Here is a 13,231-nt window from a genome sequence, read left to right as displayed (position 1 = left end):
GCAGTGATAATGTAGAGAAACAGCTTTTTAACAGATCCTTGGGAACGCTCCTGGACAAACACCTTAGGATGTGTGCTCTCACACCCTCAGCACACTGCTGAGGAGGTGGAACAGGATCCTCAAAACAACAACACATTTTCAGTCCCCAGCAGTTCCTAAATTCTGGCACCTTTCTACAAACTTCTCCACGTGTTTTTACACCCTTGGGCCTAAGCCTGAATTAGGTCCTGACTCCTCAGCAACAACAGAACTGGAAGGTGCCACCTCTGAGCGAGATGTGGGAAGGAATCAACCAACACATGAGCAGGAAACGAGAAAAACTCGAATATTGCACAGTATTTTTTTCAACGCTTCTCCTCACACACCTATGATTCCATTTCATAACCATTTCTATTATATTCTGAACAAATAAGTGAAACACACAATGTCTCCCTACAGCAGTTTCACTAAAACTTAAATAACAAACTATTTTCAACACAGAACATCTACTCCTACCATAGGGATTTATAATATAAGGTATATTATAAATGATATAGATGATAATAGAATCACCATAGCAGCAGCTGTAAATCAACTGAGATCTGGATTAAGGGATTTTATTTTATCAATATGAGTTTTTAGGGGAAGTAAAAATTGCCCAAAGGACACCATAGCTGCCGTGTTTGAACTGATAACCAAACATTTTTAGAAGGGCTGTAATATTTACATGCCTTCTGATCAATAAAATATGTTACCCATTGGTTTTGGAATAAACACACCTGAAAATGCCAAATTCCTGAAAGGGAAGAAGGCTCTTTCTGCACTCATGCAGGTGCACTGGGGGTCAGATACAACCTTGGAGCAGGTTCCTGGCGTTTCTACAAGTGATACATCAGGTATTTCTTTGTGTCAGAGAAACAACCATTTTTAAAACTACTTTTACAGAAGTAAATAGGTAACAGCCAAACTGTGAAGAACTATTCTTCAGATATTCAACACAGCAGGAAATCCAGTGTCTGGGGTTTTCTTCTGAGTGTAGAAAAGACAAGAAGAGAAGTATTCATTATTTATTTATGAGTCAAAGCATGCAAAAGCATCCCCAGGTCCAAATCTCTAAAACTTTTGAGTGTAATAGATTTATTTTTCCCAGGGGAAATACAAGAGCACTTTAACCAATGCTGGCTGCTTTTGGGAAAACAGAAAAAATATTTTCCTCCAGCACATGCTACAAACAGTCAGGCATGTGCAGCAAAGTTACTCCTTCAGAAAAATACTGTAAACCTGCAGCTTACAGAAAGAAATGTTCATGATGCATGAATGACAAACATGAAAAAAAAACCAGCAGCAAAAAGGGCAAATCAGCATTACAGTACCCAGCTTAAACTTCCTGCCTTGAAGGAAGAAAAATATCCAAGGCGTACCATTTCCAAAAATCTGATACAAACAAAGTAATTAATAAGCTTGGTTTGCCACCTGCACAGGCATTCTGGTGTCAGCAGCTCGCAGTGCTGAGCACGAGGAGCCTGCCTGTCGGAGCATCCCGGCAGTCGCAGTTACGCCACGGGCTCCTCACTTAACCAGGACGCAAAGCACACACCAACCTACCCAACCTGCTGAACTGTTGAAAAGTATGTGACTCCCTCTCTTATAAATAATTAAGCCACCTACAAATTAGAGAAAATCAGTGGTGTGCAAGCAATGACGACTGTCAAGTCTGGTTCTGCTTTAGAAACAGCACAGGGCAAGGCAAACAAAGCCCAGTTTCTTAATAATCCCAGCAGAGACACCACACCTACCAATTGTCTGCGTAACCCACTTTGGGCCCAACCTGCAGGAGATCTATCAGTCGGGATCATCTCCAGGACTTGTTCCCCAAGCTACACAAATCACCATGAGGGGTGGCCTGGCTGCTGGGGAGTGAGCGGATCTTCCTGCCGAGCAGGAGACACAAGTCTGGATCTACCCTCTGGTTGTAACCAAGTGGAGGACTGGGAGGATAATTCCAGCCTCGCTGGGAAGAGCAGGAAATGATCCCTTGCACTGCTCTGGAGCACCCCCTGGTAGCCACACAACACCCCGGGAATGCCATCAGCCATCCCTGCCTGCCGGCCAGCTGCAGGAAAGGAGAACATGCTGGCAGAACCTAAGTTCACTTGGAAGCAGGGAATATTTAATGCATTCTTCGTGCAGCTGATGGTAAAATGGGTTAGTTAAAGGCCTTGTTCTCAGTGTGTCTCCACACAAGCAGCACTCCTGCTGAGGGCCACACGTGTTTGGGCGTTGAGCATCAACATGACACGTATGCTGACAGACACCAACACAGTGATGGCAGCTTTCATGTGATCCCAGTTATTTATCAGCTGAACATCTGAAACATTTAGACTAACACATGGAGAGCTGACAGAGTATCTCCTTTCCATCTTGAGATTACCGAAACACACAGATTTTAAATACTCAGAAGGAAAAAAAATTTAGCAGCTTGAGATAGTACTACACCCTAACAAGAAAAAGCAACAGCTTTATGATAACAGAACTTCTGAACCTTGAATGAACCACAAAACTTCTGGTGAGAAGTAAAAAAACTCAGCGGTATCAGACAAGGCCACATTAGAACAAATACTCTGTGACACTCAGGAGAGAAAGGGCATGAGCAGAAAGCAGCTTGGTACCTGCAGACACAAGAACATCTGTACCTCTCACCAACACTGCTTGTCCTACACCTTTATCACCAAACCACTAAGCAACAACCCCTTTTTAAAAAAATAACGCCAATAGACAATCCTAATACAGCCAATTCTTTGAGAATGCCAAAAATACAAAGACTTGGGAAACATTCTATTTGGAAATAGTCTATTTTTGTGCCTCTGGGTCTGAAAGAATGGAGTTAGAGAGTTCTTTCTTCCCTGGAGCCAAATTTACATAAGCATGTAGCTATTGCTAAATAACCTTTGCATTAGAGACAGCTCAGGGAAATGCCTCGTTCTTAAGACTCTGAAATTTCATCAGATCACTGTGTAGGGCGTTTTATTTTTTTTAATTATTACTCACACTTGTATACTGAATCACTTATAAAACAAATAAGGTTTAATAAGTTTCAATGCCCAAGGCTACCTCAACGTGATGACATCTCTGTCACGCAAGAACTGGGAGTGCTGCGCCCTGCAGCGATAACTAAAAAGCTGTTTGATATAATGGCAGGTTTAAAAGCAAACCTCCAGACCAAGAGAATTTAAAATGCAGATTCTTGAAACAGGTTAGAAGTCTCCTTCAAGTAAACAAATGTTATAAAAAAGTAGCAATTTCTTAATAATCCAACATTTTCAGTCCTTCAAATGCCAAAGAATAGGAGCACGAAAGAGAATTAAATTCCATACTGCAACATGGGTTTCAACAAAGGAGGGCAGTTTGAAACAGCAAATTTGAAATAGTGTCAGCAGAGGTGGCTGCTGGTGCCCCCCAGTTGGGAAATGGTGAGTTACTGATGACAGGTGGAAGGGAACAGAAAGCCAAAGGCCCCAGTGGAATTACAATATGCAACGCTGGGTGCGTGTTCCGACAGGAGCCGCGGAACAGCCGGACTCGTTCTGCACAGAACGCTGAGTGAGATGAAACAGCAGCACACACCTGATCACCCAGGCTCACGGCCACGAAGAGGCAGATCAAAGTGCAGCCACGGCCAACTACTCACTGCGTCCCTGACTTGCAGTTTCAGTTCATTGAAATGCAGGAGTTTCGTGTCTTTTCTGAGCAATTTTTCCATGCCAACCTCGCTCGGAGCCGTTCAGTAAATGCAGACCATTAGTGGCACAAAATCATGACCCAACCAAAACCCACCCTGTTCGGGGCAGTGCCACTGTGCTCCGACGTGGAGAGAGTTTTTATCCCCACTCTGGTGGGTTGCATCATTCCCAAAACCTGTCACAATCCCAAAACCCACCTTGCTGCATTAACCAGAAACTGAAAAATGGTCTTTTTTCTCCTTCTCGTTCAGAGACATGGCCAAGCAGCTGCAGTTTGACTCTTAAAGTAACAAAGTGCTGGAGGAGTCCAAGGGCAAAGAATTCTGAAGCTTGTTGACACAACTTTTAGTTATCCCTCAAGAGGATGTGCTCTGCTTTACACATTCAGTGATCACTTGTTATGTTCAAATATATTTATTTATGGAATAAATATATAAAGTTAGAATCTTGCATATTTAAGGGAAGTGTTTACTTATTTTAAACACTTATTTTCAGCTGATATTTTTGGTTTAACAGCATAATGTTGCTATAAGTGTGATATGAGATTCTTAATATTAAAATATTAAGAATACATATAATTATATAAATATAATATTATAACATTTAGCTCTTGAAATAAGTATTTCCTGCTCCCCTTAAGCATGTACATGCACACATACCTGCACACATTGCAATCTGAAAACCTTTACTCCCTAATGATACAATTCATTGTAGTGCCTGAAAGGAGAAATGGAAGACTAAATGCAAGAAAAGGCTTTACAAGTCTGCTCATATCTACCAACGGGAACAGGAGTTATGAGCTGTGAAGAGGGGGGGAAAAAAAAAAAAAAAATCACACAAAAGCAAGGCAGCAGCTCTGCTCCCAGGTCTATTGTATCACATTCTGGTTTCGATTCTACTTGTTGAGTATTCACCTGTTTCGCTTAGTGCGCACTAATGAACAGGTGGATGGAGCCAAAGCCAAACTCAAAGGAATTATGACAAAACACTAATGCATTATACATCCTGCAGGTCTCATCATGCCCCGGGAATGGCAAACAGTCAGTCTCCCTTTCCAGATCTGACAATAAAATGATGAAACCTCATTCTGTCTTTTGAAACGCTGCAATGCACACAAATAACGCTTCCTCCTGGTTGAGCAGCAGGTCCTCAGTTATTCTAAATATAGATAATTTCTTCTGTCTTCTGATTTGGGAGAGCTCGAGAAGAAAAAGAAACAACCAAAAAAACCCCACAGCCCGCACACTTGCTCCAGACCTTTGCTTTGATGTTTAGTACCACACTGCACACAAGTCCTCTTAGCGACTGGTTAAAAAGAGTAGCAATTTTATGCAAATTATCAAAACTTGTACAAACACCAGCAAATCCTCAAAGCTGTGCAACTGCAAAGACTGCACAAGGGCTCGTGATCTGCCTTCGCCTGCACTGCCTCGGTCAACAACCAAACCAAGAAGGAACAACAACTCCACCCACGCAAACGCCTCCATTCCACCCAAATACATTTGGACATCGAAATTGGTGCAGAACTGTACCCCAGGATTTCAAAACACACACCAACACTTTTAAGGGTGTAAAATTACAACAAAGCTTTTATAAATAGACCTCCTTAGGACGTACAACAGGAGCAGTGCCCTGGAAAAGAGGTTCAGGTACTGCAGATTTTTTCCCATGTGTAGTATGTACATTTTAAAACCCAAACTAAGAATTCAGCTCTTTTGAGTCATACACCACTATCAACTCACAAGAAAAGGGCATTAAACAAAAAATTCATTCAGATTAGCAAACAAACCCAAACTTACTGAAATGACTGCTATTTTCAGAGTTATTTATGAGCATCTATACTGGCAACTTTGCTTTCATTTGGAGATGACAAAAATACTTAAAGAAAACATATGTGCATGGGAAGTTACCCTGTCTAAACTGCTGTGGAGGAAATTCTCCCTTTCTCTATTGCCAGGAAGCCTCTGTGCATTTACTATCAAAGGCCTCCTGCAGCAGTATAGTATGGCCATAAACCCAACTCTCTATCTTTTAAGGGAAAACCAGTATTTACCAGGGCCTGGAGCATGCCGTTCAGAATGACAGTGCCCTCCATGGTCTGGGACGAGGATTTGGATAACATGGAGAGCACCCAGTCCAGGAAATCTGCCATCCTGCTTTGCCTGACGTCAGGGCGGACAATAAACCTGTCACAGAAAAAAAAAGAAAACACTGTAGCCATTCACTTTGTGATACCCAATGAAAAACAATTTTTCCTTCTATCCGAACTGGTTGTAGTTCCTGGAAATGATTCTTCAATGCGAATTTCCCCAAATCACTGAGGGTGGGAACACTCCAAACCATCCTATGTTTAGCACATTTTTTAGTCCATGTTTAGCCCATTGTTTCTGAGCAAGGCTCTGACCTGGAACTTCGCCTTCATTTCAAACCCAGCTAAAAACTTGGGTTCTAAAAATTTCTTATCTTAATTGTAAAGCAACAAAACCTCCAAAGCCTTTAAGAAATTATTTCCATTAGAATTAGGGAAAAGCTGAAACAAATAGGAGGATTCTTGACCTCTCTTACCAAGAACAGCCACTCCACAAATCTGAAAATCAGTGGAAATCAGCACTGGGTCCCTTTTGCACTGTCTGTCTGCAGCCAGGCCCAGAACAAGCAACCAGCAGAGCTAGATCTGGGGTTTCAGATATTTGAAAAGGTCAAATATTTATTTATTTTAGTGTGTTATTTAGCACACTAAATGGGTCAAGAGATGTTTTTAGCCATCTTAGAAAAGGGAAAAGAGGCTTTTCATGGCTAAACTACCATAAAACTATTCTCAGCCCTCCCCTAACCAGCCACACTGCAGTCAGGGCATCACTTCAGTGCCTTGGCACCTACAAACCAGGGTCCTCTTCCAGCAGAGATTCAGACTACATTTGTTTTTAACACACCCAGTGGAAACAAGGCACATGGGGAAGCCCATCCAGCACAACTCATGGAACTCAAAAGAGGATGTGCCCCAGAGCCAGGATCTGGTTCCTTCCTACACCGACAGATAACAGGGGAACAGCACCGAGAGCTGACTGATGGAGTATTAAGTATATTAAATACAGAGAACACGTCAACAGTGAGCTGATGGGATGGATTGGCTTCCCAGCCAGTCCCTGTGGTGCTCAGCAGCAGAACAATGAGGACTTGGGGTGAGTGCAGGAGGGTTGTTCTGGGTTGAAGGATGAAGCCGCCTTTGGCCCAAGGGTGCGCGTGAGAGAAGTGACCTGTGAAGTGGCTGAGCTGGTTCCTAGACCCTTCCTCAGCCCCAAGGAGTTTAAATCTTTCTTTCCCAGAGGAGTGCCCTAACCTCCACACTACGAGCAGGATAAAGATCCGCCTCATCTCCTCCTACTGCAACCACTCACTGAGCAGGCAGAAAGGAGAATTCATGAAATATACTCCAGCTCCTCTGCCCTATGAGAAGCAGCTTACTGTGGAAAACAGGAAATCTTGAATCCTGATGTTTCTAAACTTCACTTGAAATTCATGAACTCCTTGGAGCATGAACCAGGACCCAAACTTTCTCTTCCTCCCCAGGGACCTTCCCAGAGCGTTCCACAGAGTCAGACTTCTGTATCTTATCTCTCCATCTGTCCCAGGACCGTTGTGCTCCTGCCCACCCAAGCAACAGTCCAGCTCCAGGAACAGGGCACAGAGACCTCATCTCAGAATGACTCTGCTCAGAACTGGCTTTGGGGATGTGAAAACAGGCAAAGGCCTTGGAGCCAGCCTTCTAATTTCTGGTGTTTTAATCACCAGACTATTTTGAAAATGGTGTTTTCATATAAACTAAATAATTATAAGTCCACTATACAGTACCATTATAGCCTTGCACACGTGGTACTAGAACTAGCTTAGTGTATTCTATCACCATATTTGTTCTGAACATATACTCCTAATTAAAATTAATTCAGCCAATAAACAGACGTAAAGAGAACATAAAACAACAAGGTGCTTGCATAGGATCCAGTGTCAGGATGCAGGGCACTGGTGAAATCCCCCTGAAACCCAGGGCTGAGCACTGCATGAGCACAAAGCTCTGCTGCAATCAATGCTGCAATCAATTAAGTTACTGTATGTAAGCTTCCACTCAAAATTTAGTTTTACAGACACTCTGGAGTACAACTGAAGTGCAAATTCAATTAAGCATAATGTGATGAAAGAATCTTTTTTAATTACTGTCACCCTTGCTTGAGAAGGCTTCCAAATACTTCAAGAATCTATTGCTCTTGGTTAATTTGGGTATTTCCTGGGATTTTAGGAAATGAAGAAGGCCTATATGAATGCTCAAGAATAATTCATTTGTGTCACACCATCATCTCAAATCCTCTGGTACTGTCAATCTGTGACAAGGCAGATTACACATACATAAAAAGCAATTCCTAATTATTGAGTCCAAAATTACTACAAGAACTAATTAGGATCATAGAATTATAGAATCATAGAATGGTTTGGGTAGAAAAGGATCTTAAAGCTCATCCAGGGCAGGGACACCTTCCTTGGAGCCCAGGTTGCTCCAAGCTCCACCCAGCCTGGAGACACTTCCAGGGATGAGGCAGCCACAGCTGCTCTGGGCAACCTGTGCCAGGGCCTCACCACCCGCACAGGAAAGGATAAGGAGACAAACCTACTTTCTGTTACATGGAAGTAAGTATGTAACAGGCAAGACTGTTTATTCAAGACTGCACAAATAATTCATGCAGTCATTTGAATTTTGCTCTGATATATTTCAGAATAAACCAGAAAAGCACAAGATGAGTCAGCAGAGAACTGTGAGTCTGGTCTCAAGTCCTTCATGAATTTTCTGCATGACACTGTACATTCTGAACCAAAAAAGTGTTTGATTTGCCATCAGCTTCAGACCCATAGCATTATACTCACTAAACATAAATTCCTAAAGCCTTGAGTCCTGTGAGTGAAGCTCAGAATAAATTTAAAATAAGTACACAGACAGTTACCTCCTAAAAAGACAATACAAGGCGTGCTCTACTAAATGTTGTATTTAACAACTATTTTGATTAATCCCATAAATTCAGTGCATCTTAACCCAGAGAACATGAACACAGGCGGTGTGGCTGTGACTCTCCCAAACCCACTGCCCCCCTCTCCCCATGTCCCTGTGTCTCTGTGTCCTGTTGTCCCTGTGTCCCACTGTCCCGGTGTTCCCAGGCCCCTGGTGCTGATGTTCCCATGTCCCTCTGTCCCCATCCCCTTGTCCCTCAGTCCCCATGTCCCCTTGTCCCTCAGTCCCCATCCCCTTGTCCCTCAGTCCCCATGTCCCCATGTCCCTCAGTCCCCATCCCCTTGTCCCTCAGTCCCCATGTCCCCATGTCCCTCAGCCCTCATCCCCATGTCCCTCTGCCCCCTTGTCCCCGTGTTCCTCTGTCCCCATCCCCTTGTCCCTCAGCCCCCATCCCCTTGTCCCTCTGTCCCTCAGCCCCCATCCCCATGTCCCTCCGTCCCCATGTCCCCTTGTCCCTCTGTCTCCATCCCCTTGTCCCTGTCCCCATCCCCTTGTCCCTCTGTCCCTCTGTCCCCTTGTCCCTCTGTCCCTCAGCCCTCATCCCCTTGTCCCTCTGTCCCTCTGTCCCCCTGTCCCCGTGTCCCTCTGTCCCCCTGTCCCCGTGTCCCTCTGTCCCCTTGTCCCTCCGTCCCCATCCCCTTGTCCCTCTGTCCCTCAGCCCCCATCCCCTTGTCCCTCTGTCCCTATCCCCTTGTCCCTCTGTCCCCCTGTCCCCGTGTCCCTCTGTCCCCTTGTCCCTCCGTCCCCATCCCCTTGTCCCTCTGTCCCTCAGCCCCCATCCCCTTGTCCCTCTGTCCCTATCCCCTTGTCCCTCTGTCCCTCTGTCCCCGTGTCCCTCTGTCCCCATCCCCTTGTCCCTCAGCCCCCATCCCCTTGTCCCTCTGTCCCTCTGTCCCTCGGTCCCCGTGTCCCTCTGTCCCCATCCCCTTGTCCCTCTGTCCCTCAGCCCCCATCCCCTTGTCCCTCTGTCCCTCGGTCCCCGTGTCCCTCTGTCCCCATCCCCTTGTCCCTCTGTCCCTCAGCCCCCATCCCCTTGTCCCTCTGTCCCTCGGTCCCCGTGTCCCTCTGTCCCCATGTCCCTCTGTCCCCATCCCCTTGTCCCTCTGTCCCTATCCCCTTGTCCCTCTGTCCCTCTGTCCCCGTGTCCTTCTGTCCCCTTGTCCCTCTGTCCCCATCCCCTTGTCCCTCAGCCCCCATCCCCTTGTCCCTCTGTCCCTATCCCCTTGTCCCTCTGTCCCTCTGTCCCCGTGTCCCTCTGTCCCCATCCCCTTGTCCCTCTGTCTCTCTGTCCCCTTGTCCCTCTGTCCCCCTGTCCCCGTGTCCCTCGGGAGCCGCTGCCCCTCCAGCGACAGCGCCGAAGCTGCGCGGGCAGCGCCCCCTGCTGAGCACAGGCTGCAGTGCAGAGTCGGGACTTTGCTTTAAAAAGGAAAAAGAAAAGAAAACCCCCATCAGTCACAACCTGAGCCGACTAAAGGCCTCTTCCACTAGAATGTGCAGGAAGGTGGACTGGAATAGATACTGAAACAAGAGATATGTGTGTCCTATCCCTGCTTATGGGCTCTGTAATTTATTTTCATGTGCAAAGGAAACTATTCCCAAAAAACACTACTGGATCCAATTCAAGCAACTGTAATATCCTACAGACAGCTGGCAACTTCCAGCCCTCCAAACGCTGTCATGTCAGATTAAGATACAACAGCAGGAAGGGGAGCCAGCCCCTTCCTCTCTGTCAAGATGCACAAAAGAGACTTACTTGGATACCAGCACAGCAGCTGCATCCCGAGCCTTGTCACTGACAACCAGGTAACACTAAAGGGAAAAGAAAACTGACTGTAAAGAATTCATACATGGAGCTAGAATACCAACTGTGTAACAACTGTGTACATAATACACTACTGAATACTCACAATGACAAATATTATGAAGATAACATACATGATGTCATTATTATATTACAAACTGAGTTTAAGATAGTAAAAAGTTAATTTTCCCATTTAACAAACTGTATCTGAGGCAGAATCTCCCTTCGTGTGCCTTTCAAAGGAGGTTTGTTACTGAAGGTTTGTTTACTGAAGCCTTAACTCACAGACACATTGCCCTGTAAGCAATAAGCCCCTTAGTGCTGCACGTGTCAAAAGCCTGAGCTGTTGGGGTACCTGTGGGGATAGAGGTGGTTTACTTTTATCTCAAAGGCATGACAGACAAGTCAGCCACCTGGGCTGACACCCACTAGAACTTTACATATTTGTTGAAAAATCTTCATGCAGTCACAGCTTCCAAAGTTGCTCGCTCTGATCAAACGCTGATTTCCTGTAGAAATCCTCAGATTCGGCTTTCAGAAGAAGCTCTCTGGCACTTTCAAATGTTGAAAGCCTCTAACATATTCAAAGGCAGGGGTTCACCTCAGATAAAATAGCTTATTACATCAGGGGAAACAAGTCCCAGTCTCACTTGACTCTAAAGCAGCGAAGAATAGACTGAAGATCCAGAAGTACGAAAAAATTCCTTACAGATTAGACACAAAAATATGGGCTTAAATAATATGCAGAAAAGAACATCACTGAAGACTATAGAGAATATATTATTATTTATCACATACTGAAAGATTAAGCCAAATATCCCAGGTCTGAAAGCATTACAGGATGTGTTTTCCTTACCTTTGCTATTTCCAGGATGCGATCCATCGTTGGCTGCCGAGCCTGCCCTTCCATTGAAACGAGGTTTCCATCAAAACGAGCCAGGTCAAAAGGAATCAGGCATATCATGGACAGCCACAGTAAGAGCATGTAGCGAGTTTCCCAAGTCTGCAAAGGAATGGTAAAACAAAGGTTTTTTACTCCATTTCCTGCATCATATTGCAACAAAGTGCCAAGAGCACAAATGACCCGCTGGCTCCAAGGAATTTTTAAAGTTGATCAAGAGAAAACTCCCAATGTGAGTGTCCTGAAACTCCAGAGGAGACAGAACTACAAGGGATCCCAAACAGCAACACTGGGACAAAATGAATGGACTTTCCCCCCCAGTCAGAAATCTAGGCATGTTTCTTTCCTTCCCATTTTCCCATTTTTCCCTTCCCTCGGCCTATCTGTGCCTCCATTCACAAATATAACAGAAGTATGTTTTTCTTCTTCATTTCTTATGTACTGCTTTCATGGATTTACTGAAACAACTTCAGACAAAAGAAGGAAGTTTTTCAAGCTTTAAAGCTGTACACCTACAGCAGCAAAGTGTCAGAATTGATGTTTGTTAAAAAAAAGCTTTAATTTAGAGCAGCAATACAATTATTGTCTTCAAATCCATTATTTTTGTTACTTATAATAGATAACGATCTCTCTTAAAATTCATCTATCTAAAGAAGCTCTCTGGAGTTCTTTTTCCTTTTTTAAAAATATCAGAATATAAACTACAGTATCCTGGAGTCAGACCCAATGATTTCTCAGTTACTCCTTTTAGAGGTTCAATGCCTTTCACTGCCCTTCTTCTTACTCTTATAATCAATTTGTTCCCTTACATGAGTAGTTACAGGTTCTATTTGCACCTCCACTGACACTGCTTCTAAATCCTTGGAACAAATCCCATGAAAGAAAACCAAGACCTGTCCTTGGGGAGGGCATTTCACCTGTAACAACACGACGGTTTTCACACCAAATGCAGGTGTTAACACCAGACAGGGTCTGTCACTGCTTTATATACTTTTTTCCCAAATGTTTTCCTTCAGCTTTTTCCACTGAAGACATAAAAGTTAAACAAAAAGTACAGCAAATTCTCACCTCGGGGTCTCTTGGGTTCTGCTTTGCAAGCATATCCAAAACAGGCTGCAGGTCCCGGACTTCATGAGGGAACAGTGGGAGGAAACGTTTGTACCCTCTCACCTAAAGCAGAAATTTTCAGAATTCAGTCACTCACCCAGCACCAGCATGTACTGAGGGGAAAGGAAAGACCCTTGGAGGAACTTCTTGATTAGGATACTCATGTCATAAGGAGAGTAAGGATACAAATTAAGGTCTTAAATACCTTGTAATGTTTGTGTTTTTACAAACTTACTAAAAATTCATGAAATGATAATTCTGTAACTTTAAAACAAGGGACCTCTGGAGATTGTCTAGTCCAACCCTCCTGGTAAAGCAGGGTCAGCCCAGCACCACATCCGTGGGGTGTCCAGTATCCCAGGGGGGAGACCCCACCACCCCTCTGAGCCACCTATTCCAGGGCTCAGCCCTTACACATCAAAAATATTTTCTTGTGCTCAAATGTAAATTCCACAGTCCATCTAACTGTTCATCATACTTTACTTTTCAACATTATAACTCATGTTTTAGCACTCAATATCTCCATGTCTGCAACTACTTTTGCATTCAGACCTTGACTTTTACTAATCTGGATCATTAAATAACATAAGCTATCATGAAAATGAGAAACAAGAGAACTAATCTTTCACAGTACAGTTTAAAATATT

General features: G+C 44.2%; 1 protein-coding gene across 1 annotated transcript in view; it reads right to left on the bottom strand.

The window, feature by feature from the left end:
* TBCD (tubulin folding cofactor D) overlaps positions 1-13,231 on the bottom strand; it is a 115,227-nt gene that overhangs the window by 98,336 nt on the left and 3,660 nt on the right. The window contains exons 5-8 of the mRNA XM_048323369.1: positions 12,546-12,647; positions 11,433-11,579; positions 10,529-10,584; positions 5,773-5,905 (exon numbers count right to left, since the gene is read on the bottom strand). Of these exons, the coding sequence (XP_048179326.1) occupies positions 5,773-5,905; positions 10,529-10,584; positions 11,433-11,579; positions 12,546-12,647 (438 nt within the window). The remainder of the gene's footprint in view (positions 1-5,772; positions 5,906-10,528; positions 10,585-11,432; positions 11,580-12,545; positions 12,648-13,231) is intronic.

The sequence above is a fragment of the Corvus hawaiiensis genome, chromosome 19, assembly GCF_020740725.1.
Source record: "Corvus hawaiiensis isolate bCorHaw1 chromosome 19, bCorHaw1.pri.cur, whole genome shotgun sequence".
Taxonomy (NCBI): Eukaryota; Metazoa; Chordata; class Aves; order Passeriformes; family Corvidae; genus Corvus; species Corvus hawaiiensis.
Note: the sequence above shows the minus strand (reverse complement) of the source record. Positions and strands in the feature narration are given on the sequence as shown.